This window comes from Pinus tabuliformis, chromosome 5_2 (assembly GCF_031772625.1).
Source record: "Pinus tabuliformis cultivar Carrire ecotype Pingquan chromosome 5_2, CPIR1, whole genome shotgun sequence".
NCBI classification, from domain to species: domain Eukaryota; kingdom Viridiplantae; phylum Streptophyta; class Pinopsida; order Pinales; family Pinaceae; genus Pinus; species Pinus tabuliformis.
This window is the reverse complement of record NC_142306.1, coordinates 969337840-969358494: the sequence shown is the minus strand read 5'-3', so window position 1 is coordinate 969358494 and position 20655 is coordinate 969337840. Positions and strand designations below refer to the sequence as shown.

Sequence of the window (20655 nt, the reverse complement as noted above, 5' to 3'; positions counted from 1 at the left end):
TGTTTCCTCTTCGTGTGTGCAGGTATCTGTTCGCGGGGATCGCGGAGGATCGTGACCAGCCAAAGCGAAGGAGCGAAGGCAGCATCCCTTCGTCAAACGACAGCGCAGGAATCCAAGTAGGTGCTCTTTACCTCTTGTTTAATTGTAATTAGGAACATGCATAGCAGCATTGTGTGATTGTTTCTAGACCCTTGCTGGGCTAGTAGGGATCGCCTCTATCCGTAGAGGGGATTTACCTCTCCAACACCTAGCAAAATTAAAGCCATTAAGGAATGGAAAATTCTCACATCCATAAAGCATCTGCGAGGATTTCTCGGGTTGATAGGGTATTATCGCAAGTTTGTTAAGAATTATGGGAGAATAGCAGCACCTCTAACATCATTATTGAAGAAAGATGCATTTTCATGGACCCCAGAAGCAACAAAGGCATTCAAACATCTTAAAGAGGCAATGTGCCAAGCACCGGTCTTAACTACACCGGACTTCACAAAAACCTTTATTGTGGAATGTGATGCTTCAGGAAATGGAATTGGTGCTGTTTTAATGCAAGATGAAAGACCCATTGCTTTTGAAAGTCGTCCAATCAAGGGAAAGTTTTTACACAAAGCTATTTATGAGAAGGAAATGTTGGCAATATGTTATGAAACCAGCTCAAGAAAAGATAGAAAAGATAGATCAACGCCTTAGAATTCAGCCTCTTCGAGGGGGCAACCTCCTTTACATTACATAAATGAACAATTCTTGGATGATTCAAATGACAAAACCTCCTTTCTATATATAGGATTCTAAGGAGTCACAATATAATCCAGCCGATCTAACAATAATAATATAAAGCCACAAAAATAACAATAGAGGGATTCTATGGGGCACAGAAATAATAATATGGGGGTAATAAGGGCACACCAATATAAATAAGGGGTATAACTACAATAGTAATGGGGTAATCACTAGTATTATAGGGACCCAACATGCCCCTCTCCTTCAAAAAAGTGTTGTCCTCAACGCTTGAGTAGTTCTGGATACTTCTGCATAAAATTCTCATCCTCCCATGTGGAATCTTCAGCGGATAAGTTCTTCCACTTGATAAGATACTCTGAAATTGATCGATTTCGTAGCTGTCGAGTTCTTGTTTCTGTGACTGCTTCCGGTTCCAATATAATTTTTCCTTCCTCGTCAAGTTCTGGAAACATTCTTTGAATTGGGAGCTTGGCACCTATAACCTTCTTTAAACATGAAACATGGAAAACTGGGTGCAATCGAGAAGCTGCAGGAAGCTCCAATTTGTATGCCATAGTACCAATCTTTTGCAACACCTTGTACGGACCATAATACTTATGTGATAATTTATTATAATCCTTAGCTTGCTTTAGGGACATTTGCTTATATGGTTGTAGCCGTAGGAATACCCAATCACCTACATCAAAACTTCTTTCACTGCGATGTTGATCTGCCTGTTGTTTCATTCTATTTTGTGCCAACACGAGGTTATCCTTTAAGAGTTGGAGGACTTGTTGTTGATGTTCGATGTGATGTTCCACTGCCTGAACCTTAGAATTTTCTCTTAAATATGATGTGATGGATGGTGGTTGATACCCATAAAGTGCCATAAATGGGGTCATTTTTGTTGCTGTATGGAAGGAAGTGTTATACCACCATTTAGCCAGAGGCAACCATTTGACCCATTGTGTCTGTTTATCAGATACAAAGCAACGAAGATATCCTTCCAAACATTTGTTTACTATCTCAGTTTTCCCATCAGATTGAGGATGATAAGATGAGCTATGAGCTAACTGAGTACCAAGACAAGAAAATAATTCTGTCCAAAAATTTCCAGTGAAAATGGGATCTCTGTCACTTACAATAATCTTTGGGTTTCCATGTAGCTTTTGAACTGTTTCCATAAATGCAGTAGAAACTGTACTGGCTTTAAATGGATGTGATAATGCACAAAAGTGTGCATACTTGGTAAGTCTGTCAACTACCACCATGATGACACTCTTTCCCTCAGACTTGGGTAAACCTGTGATAAAATCCATTGAAACCTCCTCCCAACGTTGGCTTGGAATGGATAAAGGTTGTAATAGAACCAGTGTCTTAATTGTTTCAACTTTATTTTGCTGGCAAACCAAACATTCCACCACAAACTTTTGAATATCTGATTTAAGGCCATCCCAAAAAAATTCCTTCTTAACCCTGTGGTAAGTTTTTAAAAATCCTGAGTGCCCTCCTAAGGGAGAAGTGTGCAATTCCATAAGAATCTTTTGTTTTAGCTGGGAATTCTTACAGAGGTATAAGCGATCTTTGTACCATAACGAATCATTTTGCCAGCTAAATGTATCAGAAGTACTGGAATCTTGTTGTAGCTTTCGAATAAGTGCCCACACTTCTTCGTCATTCTTCCATTCCTCCCTTGCTTCGTTTATCCAATCTGGTTGGATAATAGAAATGGCACACAACAATGCTTCCACATCCTCATCCTTTCTTGAGAGTGCATCTGCCACCACATTTTGCTTCCCTTTTTTGTAGATGATTTCAAAGTCATAACCCAACATCTTTGTGACCCACTTTTGTTGCTCTTCAGAGGATAATCTTTGTTCTAAAAAGTATTTAAGGCTATCATGATCCGTTTTTACCTTGAAGTGTCTTCCCATTAGGTAGGGTCGCCATTTCTTAAGTGCATGGAGTATTGCCAACATTTCCTTCTCATAAATAGCTTTGCTTAAAAACTTTCCCTTGATTGGACGACTTTCAAAAGCAATGGGTCTTTCATCTTGCATTAGAACAGCACCAATTCCATTTCCTGAAGCATCACATTCCACAATAAAGGTTTTTGTGAAGTCCGGTGTAGCTAAGACCGGTGCTTGGCACATTGCCTCTTTAAGATGTTCAAAGGCCTTTGTTGCTTCCAGAGTCCATGAAAATGAATCTTTCTTCAATAATGTTGTTAGAGGTGCTGCTATTCTCCCATAATTCTTAACAAACTTGCGATAATACCCTGTCAACCCAAGAAATCCTCGCAGATGCTTTATGGATGTGGGGATTTTCCATTCCTTAATGGCTTTAATTTTGCTAGGGTCTACCTTAACTCCTTCATGAGATACAATATGACCCAAATATTCCACCTCCTGGACTCCAAAGAAACATTTGGATCTTTTTGCATATAATTGTTTCTCCTCCAATAGTTGTAGCACCCTGTCAACATGTTCAACATGATCCTTCCAAGACTTGCTGTAGATTAGTATATCATCAAAAAATACTAACACAAATTTTCTAAGGAATGGTTTGAAAATTGAATTCATCAAACCTTGAAATGTTGAAGGTGCATTGGTAAGGCCAAAAGGCATGACCAAAAATTCATAATGACCCTCATGAGTTCTAAATGTCGTTTTCGGAATGTCTTCAATCTTCATTCTGATTTGATGATATCCCGAACGAAGATCCAACTTGGTGAAGTAAATTGATCCATGCAATTCATCCAGTAATTCATCAATAACAGGAATGGGGAACTTATCTTTAATAGTGAGCTTGTTGAGCTCCCTATAATCCGGACACATGCGCCATGATCCATCCTTCTTGTGCACCAATACTACTGGAGCTGAGAAAGAACTTTGACTCGGTTGAATTATACCAGCCTCTAGCATTTCTGCAACCATACGTTCAATTTCACTTTTTTGGACATAGGGATATCTGTACGGCCTGATGTTTGGAGGAACACTTCCTGGAATCAGATGAATAGCATGATCATGATCACGCATAGGTGGGAGACCCTTGGGAGTCTCAAATACCTTGGAATGATTGTCCAAGACTTTTTGGAGATCTGGAGAAATAGATGATTCCAATGTGGAAACATCTAGCGAACATAATTGTGCAATTACACCTCTTTGCTCCTTTTTTAGAAGCTTTGTCATACCATTAGAGCTGATTATCTTTCCTGGTTTCCCTGCAATACCCCTTAATTCAACTTCCTTTCCTTCCGTAGAAAATTTGATGAAAAGTTCTTGAAAATTAAAAGCTATTGTACCCAAGGATTGTAGCCATTGGACTCCTAGTACAACATCAGCACCTCCCATTGGAATGGAAAGCATTGGGCTAGTCAATACATATTCTCCCATGGATAGCTTGATATTATGGCACTTTCCAGAGCAATTTATTGTTCCTCCATTTGCAATCATCACTTGACACTCTGGTGCTGGATATAGGAAGCAATTCAATTCTTTTGCTACCCTACAATGAATAAAATTGTGGGTGCTTCCTGAATCAATCAACACTATTACCTTTTTCTTCTTGATTTGTCCTTCTATCTTGATGGTTTGAGGAGTGGTAATTCCCGCCAATGCATTACAAGATATGGTCGGATTTATTTGTTCTTCATCTAGGCTTTGTTCCTGGAGTATATCTTCTTCTTTTGACCTTTCTTGCTCCTTTTCTTCTTCCTCTTCACAATCTATGTAGAATAATTTCTTCTCAGCACACTTATGACCTTTAGTGTATTTGCTATCACAACTGTAACAAAGCCCTTTTGCTCTTTTTTCTTCCAATTTTTGTGGTGTCAACCTTATAGGTTGTGGAAGACTAGGGGCAACAACACTTCCGTCTTTATAGTTGTGAGTGGTATGCTTCCTGGTTGCCATAATTTTGCTTTCCATTTTTCTTGCTAACCTGAATGCCTTCTCTAATGAATCAGGTTCCCAAAGGCGAACATCATGTTGGATATTATCCTTTAAAGACCCTATGAACACATCAATCCTATGCTCCTCTGGAATATCTTTTACCCTTATGTTCAATTTTTGGAACTCCTCAATGTGCTCCATTACTGAACCCTTTTGTTTGAGACTTATCAATTGGCTAAAAAAAGTGTTGCTTTTTGTATCTTCATAATGTGCTATCAATTCTTCCGTAAAAATTGCCCAAGTGATAAATTGTTTACGAGAAAAAAGCCATTGATACCATACAAACTGATTTGGTTCCAAATATACAGTTGCCATACGTACCTTTTGTGCGTTTTTCACATTATTGAGATCGAAGAATTGCTCCATCTGTAATATCCATGTGGTGGGATCCTTGCCATCAAACTTCCTCATATCGATTTTTGGAATATGGTGATTCTTCGATCCAACATTAGCATCTATGGAATCATGATTAACATTTCTTTTGTTCTCATCATGAGTTTCCTTTACTACCTTGTCACCATTAGTGACCCTTTCTTGTAGCAACTTCTTCAATTCTTCCATGTCTGTCTTCAAATCTATCTTCAAATCTGCCATGTCTCTCTTCAAATTTGTCTTCGACTCATCCATCTTAGCATCCATTCCCTTTATCTTAGATTCCACACCATTTACCTTAGATTCTGTTATCACTGAAGAAAAATGTTTTAAATCCTGAACATTCATTTTTTAAAAATTTCTCAAAGGGTTCTTGTGGATGGAAGTCCCGTGTTTCTTCTCTATCAGAGCTGGATTGAGATTAAAAACACAGTGCATACTTCTGTCATAGGAGACTGAACGCACTCTCAAACAAAGGATATCTATGCAATATTAGAGAAGTTGTCTAGGGATGCAGGATATGTGCCTATAAAGGACACTCTGTTGTATGATGTGGAGGACTATAATGGATTCTTGTGGATGTGCTCAACAGCCAACTTTTGGAGAGGTCATTGATGCTATTCAAGTTGATGGAACAACTCCTTCATTGACAATCCCATAGTAATCGTTGCATTCAGGTTACCTCCAAGAGATCCTAAAGGTCCTTTCAGGATGCCATTAATAGATAGACTCAAGGATATGGGAACTGTGGTTATGGGAAAAACAGAGTCAGGCACTGTAAGGCAAGGAGACAGCTTAACTATAACGCCAAATAAGGTTCACGAGAAAGTTGTAGCTGTTTATCGTGAAAGAGATGAAATAAAATATGCAAGGCCTGGAGAAAATGTTAGGGTGACATTATCTGGTGTTGAAGAAGATGACATCTCTACAGGTTTTGTTTTGTCTTCCATTTCAAATCCAATTCAAGTAGTGCTGGAGTTTGAGGCTCAGTTACAGATATTAGAACTACTGGAACATAAAGCAATATTTACTGCTGGTTATAAAGCTGTACTGCATATTCATTCTGTTGTTGAGGAATGTGAGATAATGGAGCTGTTAGAGCAGATGGATCCAAGGATGAAAAAGCCAATGAAAAAGAAATGTCTTTTTGTTAAGACTGGAGCAGTTGTGTTGTGTCGCATTCAGGTAAATGACACTATCTGTGTTGAGAAGTTCTCTGATTTTCCTCAACTTGGAAGGTTCACACTTCGGGATGAAGGTAAAACAGTCGCAATGTGAGAAGTTGTGAAGCTCTTGAATAACATGAATAACTGACGGAAATTCACTGAGACGATCCCTCGGCAATTATTCCATATGCACTAATAGAATGAGTGGGGCCTCGAGGGATTCTTTAATTCATCTTTCTGCACATATTATGTGAGGCAACCCGTGAAATTGTTTCGATTTTTAGATGCAAGGTGAACATGATGTCAGTAATCTTTATGACCAGAACTGTCTTCAAATGAAGAATAATGCAAGGGAGAAATTTCCCTTTTTATGAACTAATGGAGGAATTGCATCATGCCTTTATATTGACCCCCGTATTACCTTAGTATCGCGGCTTCCCCAGCACTCAACTCAACTGGAGATCAGGTCTACTGCATCCCATTCTTTTACTAGTTGGCCCTTTATTCGCTACAGGCGAGGCGAGGCTTGTCTTGGATTGGTCTAAAAATTGGCGTTTCCCTATTTGGAAGTTGTTGTTGGTTTCATGATCTTCATGTACTTCATTGAGACATACCTTGACTTGAGGCAACATACGTCACTTAAGCTTCCTTATCTGCCTAAGCCTTTAAAAGGAGTGGTGAGTCAGGATAAGTTTGAAAAATCTCGAGCTTACAACATTGATAAAAGCCGCTTCCACTTTGTTCACGCAGCAGTGACCATCATAGGAGATTCATCAATTTTACTTCTTCGAGCATTACCATTCCTTTGGCAGAAATCAGAAGTTGTAGTTGCAAACTTGGGCTTAGATCCTCATAATGAAATCATTCATACACTCATATGTTTAGCAACTGTTACTCTTTGGTCTCAGTTGATAGATCTGCCTTTTTCACTGTATTCAACTTTTGTCATTGAGGCTCGGCATGGATTCAATAAACAAACGATTTGGCTTTTTCTCAGAGATATGGTTGTGGGTCTGGGCTTTTCAGTTTTACTTGGGCCACCAATTGTTTCAGCAATAATCATAATTGTGCAGAAAGGAGGTCAATATTTAGCAATATACCTTTGGGCCTTCATGCTTATACTGTCACTAGTGATGATGTCTTTATATTCTATTCTTATAGCTCCTCTCTTCAACAAGTTCACTCCTCTTCCGGAAGGGGAACTTAGGTTGAATATTGAAAGGCTAGCATCATCTCTAAATTTTCCGTTGAAGAAGCTATTTGTGATTGATGGTTCAACAAGATCGACACACAGCAACGCATACATGTATGGATTTTACAAGAACAAGCGTATAGTGATATATGACACCTGGATTTAGCAGTGCAAAAATGAGGAGGAAATGTTCTCCAGATTTCCCGCCGGCTCCTTATTTTCCACCTGATCAACCCAGACAATTTCAAAGTTTTGGGTTGAAACTGTGTTTTTGGAATCACACAGCAGTTTCGTAGCGCGCTACGAAACTGCTGAAGATGATTAATGTACAGCAGTTTCGTAGCACGTTGCGAAACTGCTGAAGCTACACAATCTAATCTCAGTCAACTGGTTTTGAAATACAAGCGGGAATTTTCATCTGAAGCCATCAGCTTTCAACAAGATCAAGACAGCTTGCAAGAACTTTTGCCTACACATATGAAAACGGTGGACAGCGTATTAAGGACGTGGCATTTTGTCATATCATAAAAGAATTGAAGCATGCATCAGACAGCTTGAATGCGTTTTCTCTTTGGTTTTTAAAATAGTGGATGACACATCATCAATACAGCCTACAGCACATCAGAAACATGGCAGCGTTCCATACCTTGGATTATTAAAGACTAAGAAACATGTTGTTATATATTTGAGCAAATTAATGAAAACAAAAGCCGAGAAGCAGGGGACATCTCCTAATACTACGGGGCAGTAAAGGATTCAGCGTTCAAGGTCAATAAGGCGTATTTAACATCCAGCTCAGCCAAATCTAAAGAAGACCAGGTGTCAAAGAACAAGAACCATTGTAATCAAGGCTATTATTAGCATAACACGGTGTTAGAGTCCTACTAGATTTAGATCTCTTTAGAACTCCAGTTAGCACTTATTGTATTTAATAGTTAGTTGCAAAGCAGATAGGTGTCATCAAAAGTAGTTATCGAATTCCCCTCATGCTGGAGGAGGAATCTCGAATTAGGTAGAATAAGAATTCTATATATAGCTAAGACAGTGATGTAATGAGGGTTGGATATTTTACAAAACAGAGGACTGTTTTGGCTTATGTAAAAAACAGAGTTCAGTAATATAAATGATTGTTTTACTTCTCAGGATTCATAAGGGATTTACTTGTTCAGAATGTGTGATGATATAATTTTTTTAGTGTTCTTTTACAGTTGTACAAATGCATAATCACTCAGAATTCATTGATCATGCTCTGACTTCCTGTATGCCTTTGTAAACTGTGGTTTTATATAAGTGGTTTTCTGAACATCCAAATGCTAAGTGCCCTGACTTCTATGTAAGGCATCATCATTGTTTGCTGTAGTATGTTTGACTCCATAGGCCCAATGGAAACTTATGTAATGTTTGTCCAGCCTTCATTATTTGTCAATGTTATTTACAAGAGTTAGCCATCTTACTGATAGTCAAAATCAATAATCCTTTGAGAGAGCCCTCTCAGGCTAAGGAGGCTAAGCCTTAGTCAAAAGATTGGTGTGAAATAGTTACTTGAAGTCTTCCTGGGTTGCAGCCTTCCAGAGCTTGATTTTGAGATAACAGATTCCACGCCACTTATCTTATCTTCCACGCCATTTATCTTAGCATCTGTTAACTTTTGTGAGCGTGACATTTGTTGCACTTGTTCTTGTAATTTTGATATATCATGTAGCATTTCTTCCTCTTCTTCATGAGTCATGCTAGATCTTTCAGGTTCCTTACTAGGTGTTTTAATTTTCTTTCCTCGGGGCATCAGTTACCGATAATAATGCTTTACTATGCCCTTTTAATTCCGTTAAACCAAGCTTATACAAAAAAAAAAAAAAAAAAAAAAAAACTACACACCCTTTTTCACTTTATATAAGCCTGATATTGAATCTGATGTATCTCTATAATTTCGGATCATCTAGTTCTAAAATTGCTACCTGTAGTAGCCTTCTGCGTCCTCTTTCCAATGCCACAAGTCTGAGCCAAATTGCATTCTCCAAGGAAGAGTTATGTGAAATCTCCCACAGTGACTTGCTTTTAGACTGGTTCAGTAGAGCGAACTTGTACGACGTGCCACGAGTCACTGTTTCAACCTTTCAATCTGAAACACACACACAAGAAGATAAAGTTCGTCCTCTTTCTTTACGTTCTTACGAAATTTCAATCCGATCGCCAGAGAGAAAGTTATGACGATTTTCCTCAGGTCACCTGTTTTGAATGTAATTCAAGAGTCTGCAAAAAGACCAACTTCCTCAGATCATATCTCCGCAAATATCGCGCGAAAAGCTTTGAAATTTGGAACCAAGGTTCAGAGCGATTTCTTCTCAAATGGGTTTTTTTTGCGAATTCTGAAACGTCACAGAAAAAACGTTATAGCGAAAATGCCACGATGACCTGTTTGGAGCAGCGAAACCCTAGAATCCAAAGCTCTGATACCAAATGTTATGAAACCAGCTCAAGAAAAGATAGAAAAGATAGATCAACGCCTTAGAATTCAGCCTCTTCAAGGGGGCAACCTCCTTTACATTACATAAATGAACAATTATTGGATGATACAAATGACAAAACCTCCTTTCTATATATATGAGTCTAAGGAGTCACAATATAATCCAGCCGACCTAACAATAATAATATAAAGCCACAAAAATAACAATAGAGGGATTCTATGGGGCACAGAAATAACAATATGGGGGTAATAAGGGCACAACAATATAAATAAGGGGTATAACTACAATAGTATTGGCGTAATCACTAGTATTATAGGGACCCAACACAATACTCCATGCACTTAAGAAATGGCGACCCTACCTAATGGGAAGACACTTCAATGTAAAAACGGATCATGATAGCCTTAAATACTTTTTAGAACAAAGATTATCCTCTGAAGAACAACAAAAGTGGGTCACAAAGATGTTGGGTTATGACTTTGAAATCATCTACAAAAAAGGGAAGCAAAATGTGGTGGCAGATGCACTCTCAAGAAAGGATGAGGATGGGGAAGCATTGTTGTGCGCCATTTCTATTATCCAACCAGATTGGATAAACGAAGCAAGGGAGGAATGGAAGAATGACGAAGAAGTGTGGGCACTTATTCGAAAGTTACAACAAGATTCCAGTATGTCTGATATATTTAGTTGGAAAAATGATTCATTATGGTACAAAGATCGCTTATACCTCTGTAAGAATTCCCAGCTAAAACAAAAGATTCTTATGGAATTGCACACTTCTCCCTTATGAGGGCACTCAGGATTTTTAAAAACTTACCACAGGGTTAAGAAGGAATTTTTTTGGGATGGCCTTAAATCAGATATTCAAAAGTTTGTGGCAGAATGTTTGGTTTGCCAACAAAATAAAGTTGAAACAATTAAGACACCAGGTTTATTACAACCTTTATCCATTCCAAGCCAACGTTGGGAGGAGGTTTCAATGGATTTTATCACAGGTTTACCAAAGTCTGAGGGAAAGAGTGTCATCATGGTGGTAGTTGACAGACTTACCAAGTATGCACACTTTTGTGCATTATCACATCCATTTAAAGCCAGTACAGTTTCTACTGCATTTATGGAAACAATTCAAAAGCTACATGGAAACCCAAAGATTATTGTAAGTGACAGAGATCCCACTTTCACTGGAAATTTTTGGACAGAATTATTTTCTTGTCTTGGTACTCAGTTAGCTCATAGCTCATCTTATCATCCTCAATCTGATGGGCAAACTAAGATAGTAAACAAATGTTTGGAAGGATATCTTCGTTGCTTTGTATCTGATAAACATACACAATGGGTCAAATGGTTGCCTTTGGCTGAATGGTGGTATAACACTTCCTTCCATACAGCAACAAAAATGACCCCATTTATGGCACTTTAAGGGTATCAACCACCATCCATCACACCATATTTAAGAGAAAATTATAAAGTTCAGGCAGTGGAACATCACATCAAACATCAACAACAAGTCCTCCAACTCTTAAAGGATAACCTCGTCTTGGGACAGAATAGAATGAAACAACAAGCAGATCAACATCGCAGTGAAAGAAGTTTTGATTTAGGTGATTGGGTATTCCTACGGCTACAACCATATAAGCAAATGTCCCTCAAGCAAGCTAAGAAGGATAATAAATTATCACCAAAGTATTATGGTCCGTACAAGGTGTTGCAAAATATTGGTACTATGGCATACAAATTGGAGCTTCCTGCAACTTCTCGATTGCACCCAGTTTTCCATGTTTCATGTTTAAAGAAGGCTATAGGCGACAAGATCCCAGTTCAAACAATATTGCCAGAACTTGACGAGGAAGGAAAAATTATATTGGAATCGGAAGCAGTCACAAAAACAAGAACTCGACAGCTACGAAATCGATCAATTTCAGAGTATCTTATCAAGTGGAAGAACTTATCAGATGAAGATTCCACATGGGAGGATGAGAATTTTATGCAGAAGTATCCAGAACTACTCAAGCGTTGAGGAAAACACTTTTTTGAAGGAGAGGGGCATGTTGGGTCCCCATAATACTAGTGATTACCCCATTACTATTGTAGTTATACCCCTTATTAATATTGTTGTGCCCCTATTGCCCCCATATTGTTATTACTGTGCCCCATAGAATCCCTCTATTATTATTTTTGTGGCTTTATATTATTATTGTTAGGTCGGCTGGATTATATTGTGACTCCTTAGACTCCTATATATAGAAAGAAGGTTTTGTCATTTGTATCATCCAAGAATTGTTCATTTATGTAATGTAAAGGAGGTTTCCCCCTCGAAGAGGATGAATTCTAAGGCGTTGATCTATATTTTCTATCTTTTCTTGAGCTGGTTTCATAACATTATACCTCAATTTTGCAATTTTCCCAACATACTTTCTTTCCTTAAGTTTCAACTTAAAACAATCATGATAAGGCTGAAAGATTTCCCGTGACCTTTGTGATAAATGTGATGAGACCACTGGTGAAAAAGACAACAATTTTGTTTTCTAAGCTAAATCTCCCTTACCCATGTTTTCAGGCTCATAAAAAACCAAAGGAGGACCACTCTGACTGCAAAACTCATCTAAATAATTACCTACTGGATCACTACAAACATGAGGAAGTTGTTGCAACCTATTGTGGATCGGTTCTGATGAAATTGCATGATATTGTATAAAATCTTCATGTTCCACACTTTCGGTTGCATTTTCAAATTGAATGTTGCTTGGTAATGGTTATTGTGGACTGTAAAAAGGTTCTATATTACAAACAACATTCTCAACAACTTTAGGAGAAGGTTGCCGACCGCTGTTAACTTGATTATTTTCTTCCTTGGTAACCTTATAGTTTTCTCTTATTCTTTCGAATGAAGAGAAACACAAAGGTAAGGATTCCTGGTCAAGAATTTCATGATCCTCTCCATGCTCAACATAAAAAATGAAAGGCTACTGATTTCTAAAGTTAGGAAAGTTTTATCTCAGTGACTGAAATGAAGTAAAACATAAAGGAAAAGACCTTTCACCTACTTTGAAATTTTCTAGATTCTCTTCATTGCTGTCATGATTGATATGCATAAGCTAAGTGCTACATCAAAGCTATTGTAATGAAGCTTCTTCCTCCCAAAAACATGTCATCGATTTCCTTGTAGAGTCAGCCTCTATTTCAACAACATAATCATCATCATACTGATCATACTTGGGTAACTCATAATTATAAGGAATGACATTAAAAATACACATTAGACCAGGAGATTGATCCTCCACAGGTTGATCTACAAATCCATTCTCATGATTTTCCATAAATGAATACATAAAATGATAATTTTTTGATCTATGGTAACTGAGATTAGCTACAAAATGATTAGGGTCAATAACCTCTTCTTCTTCTATAATAAGTGGGACATGGTGTTTTTGAACAACAAGTTTATCTCTCATGATGATCTTTTGCATCATTGCTTCCATTGTGCTTACCAAAATATCGAGCTTCACTTCTTAATATGTCAGACGTTCCTTCTCTATAATCTCCCTCGCATCTTCTTTCAACTTTGACCTTTTGAACAACAGATTAACTTTCACAACTATTGCACTGTCCTCCATTTCTTCAAGTGTGGTATGATCCCTTTCTCTCAATTGAAATGCCATTTCCGGATCAAAGGCATCCAGGTAGTGTAAAAGATCTAAACTAAGAGGTGGTTTTATATCACCAGGCATGGAATGGTATACTTGATTGAATTTAGCTAAAAAGTGTTGCATTGCTTCTCTTGGATATCTTTCCAAATGATTATATTCTTCTAAAATCAAAAAAGGATTTCTCTTGATCACCCATATATTAAGGAATAATTTCACAAATTGATGAAAGGAAGAGAGAGAGGGAGAGTGATGGGGGTGAGAGATAAACTAAGGTGGGAGAGAAAGGGAGAGAGTGGAAGGAAGATATAGAGGACTCAAGAGAGAGAAGGAGAGAGAGAAAGGGAGAGAGAAAGGGAAGAGAGAGAGAGAGAAGGGGTGATAGAGAGGGAGAGAAGGGGATGAGAGAGAGATAGAAATAAAAGAGAAATAGAGCGAGCGGAAGAGGGAGGGAGAGAGAGATAGATATATATGGAGAGAGAGAGTGTCTATTTTTAGTGGGTGAGCTAGAGAGAGGGAATAAGAAAGAGATACATAGATATAGATATAGATATTATATAGTATTATATAACCATCCTAGATCCATATTAACCCCAAATATATCAAGCGCCAAGGGGGATCAAATCTCTCTAGGGGCAAACCTTTCCTCAAGTTTTGCACTCAAAAGAGAGGTTTTCACCTCGAGAGATTTGATCCCTCTCAGTGCTTGATAGATCTGTGTTTAAGATGGATTTAGGATGGTATTAAATAAAATGAGAATATGGATCTTGTGCAATGACAACTTCAATCCTTGATGCTCGACCTGCACTGCAATACTGATCACCACCTACTCTGACCAACACTTAGCCAAAATATGCCTCATCCTACGTCCTATTTTCTTACACAATCCTTGAGGAAATCAGCTCCTAAAATATAGGGAATCTCCTATTTCCTTGCGCCAATCCTAAAGGATTTTTTCATCTCTCCAGTGCAAAACCTATACACTCAACTAGTATACAAGTGATAATGAAAATGTTCCTTTTTATTTCCCTCAACTAGGAAATTCAAATTCCATGCATTACTAAGGTGAATTTTAATAAATTGACTAGTTAATTGAGAGATCAGTGAGTTAACAATAGTTACAACTACTCAACTGAACTCCTACTTACTTTATTCATGACTAAAGCTCAAATAATTGAGTTTAACTAACTATAAATCCACTATATTATTAGATCTTAGCAATCAACTCATGCACAACTCTACTTCTTGCCCACATACTTGAATTAACTGAATTAAAAAAGTGTCTTGGCCATGTCACTCCTGCTAACTGTGACTAAAATCATCCTCTTGATGTGGAAATTTGAATTTGTCCATTTGACTAAGACACAAGTCAAAATGAAGCCTTTTCTTGCTACAATTTAACACTCGCTCTTAGCAAGAAAAGGATTCTGAACAACCCCAATCCTACTCCTCTTTAGGAATGCGCTGTAACACGATTACAACTATTTCCATAATTTGTTCAATCTCAATCTTCTCAATCCCCTTTCCTTCCTTTCATTATGTTCCCTACTTTAGTGGTTTCTAGATGGTTTGAGGGAAGAAAGCAATTCTGCTTAGGTATCATATTTATTCTTATATTCTTCCCTTCTTAAAGTTTTTATCAAGTGTTGTTTAATTTATTTTAGGGCTTCCATATACCCTCGCTAGTTTATTTTACTTGGTCTTTCAACCATGCCTACAAGGTGTGGCTTAAGTGGGAGAAGGGGCAGACATAACTCATTACCCCAACCCACCACCCCCTCCCCTCCCCTGCCCCCAAGCCCTCTTTTATTGGGCTTAGTTAGTAGTAGAGAAATTTGTTGAACTATATTACATGAATGCTCCTTGCTTGAGTTAGAAGGGCAATTGAAAAAGTTTAATAGGGTGCAAGGATATATCATCATTTTATTTCAGATGCTAAAGTTGAGTACCAAATCAGAAATTGGCTCTTGAATACAAGTAACATCTAAAAGAGGAAAACTTAGTGTGTGAAAACTTTGAACATATACTAGTAGTTGAAGACCATCATGGGCAGACTCTTGGTCGAGTAGTTAGAGGAAAAAAATGAGATTTTATTAAGTATGGATGAAGTGCAAAGTCAACTCTAGAAGCAAGATAAAAGGGTACCTATTCTAGCTAAGAAGTTACAAACATGGAGATTGTTGATTATGAGGATGAATAAGTTCACCTGATACTATTTAGTTGGGTTCTCCAACTACTTAGTTTATGTCATCATGTTTGCCATGTCAGTCATCAGCTCCAATTTTCCTATATATTTTGTTATATGAGGCTTCCTAACCTCAAACACATGACATAGTTGTCATAGTACTAGACATCTATTTAGTTTTGTAATTTTATTCAAATTCCTTGCATGGTCTTAGAAAATTATGTTGTGCCACTAGTCTAATTTTCCTGGTAGTATAGTAGGAGCTACAACCCAGATATTATCTATAATTTCTACTCAAAAATTACTACATGAATGATGCTCGCCTTAATAATAATAATAATAATAATAATAATAATAATAATAATAAGCATAATCATAATCATAATCATAATAATAAATAAATAAATAAATAAAATAAAATAAAAATTCCTTTTAATTACAAATACAAAAGACATAATGACATGTACTTTTATATTATTTCTCAAATATTTTTAGATCTCAATAATACAATTTAATTCATTATTTCTAATTCAACCACAATTTTTTTTTTAAGTTTATTTCGTCTTGTTTATATAGTAATAATTACTTATAACATATTATTTTGAGAAATGTCTTTCGGAAATAATCACATCAAAATTCATTTGTCGACCTGTTTCGAACAAACAAGTGTGGTTCATCATCAAGACAAGATGAAGAACCAAATCATGGCAACAAGTTAAAGAGGCCAATCATTCAAATGGCTAAAAAAAAACTACTTTTGACCGAAGGAAACAGCTACCATGGGGAAAGTTTTTTAATAAATTAATAAATTAGTTAATTGTTAGATTCGATTATTTTATTTAAATAACTAAATGTTAAGGAATGATATAATATCTTCTTTTTTATTAACTTATACTACAATATGAATATAAATATGAATGTCAAATTAGTTAATTTGTTTATTTATTTAAATATATATGTAAAAAAATATTATCTTCAATATTTAATCAAAAATAAAATATGTATAAATTAACCAAGAATCATGGGACAAACTAAGATACAAATATAAATGATTCCTATTAATTTATTAATTATTAAAATGTTTATTAAAGTTATTTATTTTCTTTTTTTTTTGTAAGCTATGGCATGATCTTTTCTATTATATACATCCAAAATAAAATATGTACAGTCGTTGGTGACCTCAACCCGCCCCAAAGGGAAACCGGGTCTGTTGGTCACCAAAAGTCTGAGAATGTCAACTTATAACCTATGCAAGTGCAGAAACATGTTTAAACCATAAGCATCACCCTATCAACATACTATTTCTATATTCCTATCAGCTATTACAGTTCAAAAACTTGCCCACAAAATTGATTCTCTTAGGCCTAGCTGAGAATTCATTTGAAAACAGAGCAAAAGAAATCAATCTACCATGAGTTCCTGTTTGATCTCCTCCTCGCGCTGCGCAGTGGTTATCTCTTTCAGCATGATTCAAATTTCCTCTAGTCTGTTGTCCTGCTTCAAGAGCATGAGCTGGAGGTTATTCATTTCCTTTTTCAAGTTTGGGAATCCTTGAGCTATCTCCGTCATCTCTTCGGCGACCTGTTCCATGGCTTTTGCTAATAGACGCTTCACAACCCAATAAACATGCAGTGCTTGCTTATACAGCGATAAGCGTCCCCTTGTGTTCCCAAGGTCCGGAATAAGAATGCTCCATTCCTCCATTTCTGGATCAGAGGCCTCCTCCAGAACTTTATTTTCCAAGTCATCAATAATCCTTCTTATCTCCGCGTTGGTCCCTTCGTTGTACGCTCGTTCTGCTTCTTGAGCTATTTGCTCCGTGGTTCGACGCCCTCTTTTCTGTTGATTTGGAGGCGGTGTCTTAGTTTCATAGCGTTCAACTTGCCAACTTCTCCCACAACCCTTGCACCTTCTTCCCTTACCTCTTCTGGATGGTCTTCCTCTGGTGTTACCCCGACTTCCTTGACCAACCTCGAAAGTCCCCTTCACCATGCATTCTTCCTTCCCGGTCTCCATTTCTCCTTCCCTATGATTTCCTTCTTCTTCCGTCAGCTCCTGCTCCATCCTCTTGTTCCTAACCTCTCCTTCCTTGGACAGCTGATGTTTTTTAGTCTCCTGCAAGCTTTCTTTCTCCTCTGTCTGCTGCTTAGCATTCTTTCTCGCGTTCCAGACTTCCTGCTTGTTCTTCCCCTGATCCATCCGTCTGCCATCCTCTCCAATGTTTTCACTTTCCTTCCTTCCTCCCTCCGCCATAGCCTCCTGCCCTCTTCTGAGACGGTAACCAGGGTTTCTTTGCCAGATAGCTTCAACCTTCGCCACCTTTCTAATCTTCGGTTTATCAGTTGTATTACCTTCTCCTGCTCCTGTTGATTTATCGCCACCTATCCTGCAATCCACCGACTGAGCGTCGTCGTTCTTCTCCCCTGCCTTCTCCATTATTCTCTCGGTTCCTTGTCTCAGGTTTCGGCCTTTCCTGCATGCCATCGTTGCATCCCTTAATATGATTACCCTGAGATGTGGCTTGTGCTGCCGCGCACTGCCCACCATCATTTCTTTGTACAGTTCCCTTTTCCCCACCTCGATCGAGGTATTAAATTTATTTATTTTCAAATGAATATATATGTTATAATTTGGGATAAATTATGCTAAAATATAAAAGATTACTAACTAATCAATTACTTAGTTAATTTGTTTAAATTTTTTATTCAATAAGAATGTAATTTACTAAATTAAAAGAAATTTTATAAGAACCTGTACTTCAAAATTAAACCTAATAAATATTACGCTAAGCTATATTCTTCTTATTTATAATTTAAAAATAAACTTATTAATATAGGATCAAATAAAAAAAATTAATAAAAATAGAAGTAAAGTTGTCATCTTTTCAATTTCTATAATCTCCCTAAACTTAGGGTGTTGAAAATGAGCAATCTTAGCAATATACATTTTAAAATTTACTATTATTTATTTTATATTAATATTTATATTTTCCATTAATTATTTAATTTAATATTATTTTAAAATTCAATTCATCATTTATACTGTATTTCAATAAGATGTAACATATTTGTTTAAAAGACTTGGAATTTTGGTCCTTTGGGATTGAAGACTAAATTGATTCACTCAGAGACAACATATTTTCTTATGAATTTTGGAATTCAATAAGAAGTGAATATTATATTGTTTGAATTATATCACTATATATATATATATATATATATATATATATATATATATATATATATATATATATATATATATATGCTGATAATACGCTGCCATAATGATAATAACAAGGCAATATAGCTAGCATTTAGCTGCTACTTAGTTCAATTATTGAATTTTGAAATGTATGAACTAACTATTGTATTTGAACAAGGGCTACTTTGTAGATATTCTTGCTTATTTTAAGTATCCTTAAATTAGATTAAGAAACAAATAATACACACATGAATAAATAAATAAAGTGTTTTTAGTAGCCATAAAATACTACTAATGGCCTGAGACTTACTTGAACCTTGAAACCAAAATTCTAGAACCCTACTTCCAAACAAAAAATTTCTCTACCAAAAGTGGTAAAAAAATATTGATATCGAAAGTTGAAACCAAAATTCTAGAACCATACTTCCAAACCAAAAAATGTTTCTACCAAAAATAGTAAAAAAAATATTGTTATCTTTAAGTTTGAAAGATATGAACCAAGTATTATTTTATGTTCTTCATCATTCATGTAAATTTATATATGCTTAATGTGTTCTCCCATCTGCAACTTTATTATTTATTTGCAAATATAATTGGAAATTTGTATTTGATGATTTTTTGTTCAAAAGAAGCACATCAATGTATTTTTTTAATACTATTGTCATAATTGTTTTATAATTTGATGCTTATTGAAAAGTTACAAGCTAAAATTTACTTGAAATTTAATTAAAACAAATGTTATATTGTAGCTAGTACTCTTAGCTTAAATATAGTTAAATTGAAGTAAAAATGCGGCTTAATTTAAATATAGCTAAATTAAAGTAAAAACATTGAATTCATGTTAGTGTTAAAATTTAGAAGTTAGTCAATTTAGGTTTTACTAATGGCTTAGCTAAATTAAAATAAAAACATTGAATTCATGTTAGTGATAACATTTAAAATTTAGCCAATTTAGGTTTTACAAATGGCTTAGTCTAATTTATCGACGTAAAAGATTTTTTCACTAAAATTCATCAAAAATCCAGTAATACAATTTAAAGAACCAATTTAAAAAAGACACCTAATGATGGATCCCAGTTGGGATTTGAAACGTTGGCATAAAAATGTTCATACTGTGGATTCTCCGGTAACTGAATCAAAAAATTATTCAACTAATTCCTGGATCACCTTAGCAGTTCTGTAAAAGTGTCCAAATTCAATCGCCCCTAAATACCTGAAATCTGTGGGCTTGTCAGGCCAAAGGGGCAAAATCTCTTCCAAGGGTTTGCAAGAGCATCGGATAAAGTCTCTCCAGTTGAGGGTTTTGTCTTCTTTAACATTGAAGCTGGTGGAGTAGCGCATGCGAGATTTGGGGTCCATCGAGAAGTAGCGCATCTTCTCCTCCGTGGGTAGTGGAAAAATTCTCGCCCCACTCGCATCTCGTTTTCCATGGTGGATTCTGAAACCCCATGGTTCTTCACCTGTAATTCTCAACATCACATGAATTGATGTGAACAGCGATCGAACTATCTGAAAAATGATATATGAGATATTGCAAATGTTTATAATTACCAAGAAGAAGCCCCACCTCGACATGCCCGGCCGATTGCTTCGACCGTCGCAGTTCGGCTCGTGCCTTCGAGTTCTGAGAGGTCTATCACGGGGATTTTCCCTCCTTTTTGTGTTCAACAATGGAATCTTATATGGCAAGGCTTCTCACACTTACGGACTTCAATCCAACGACCTCTCGAAAAGTTTCCGAGCGAAATCCGACATATGGG

The 20655-nt window shown here is 36.6% G+C and overlaps 1 protein-coding gene and 1 pseudogene across 1 annotated transcript; both read left to right on the top strand.

Moving 5' to 3' along the window:
- The first annotated feature begins 5780 nt into the window (after positions 1-5780).
- Positions 5781-6320, top strand: LOC149162524 (uncharacterized). The gene has a single exon (XM_089435204.1). The coding sequence runs from the start codon at positions 5781-5783 to the stop codon at positions 6318-6320; it is 540 nt and encodes a 179-aa protein (XP_089291330.1).
- A 442-nt stretch (positions 6321-6762) lies between these two features.
- On the top strand, positions 6763-7629 carry LOC149162523 (CAAX prenyl protease 1 homolog pseudogene; annotated as a pseudogene).
- Positions 7630-20655: the final 13026 nt, after the last annotated feature.

What these genes read in the sequence shown, in the direction of transcription:
- LOC149162524 (XM_089435204.1), top strand. Translation starts at nt 5,781, where the DNA reads ATGGGAACTGTGGTTATGGGAAAAACAGAGTCAGGCACTGTAAGGCAA.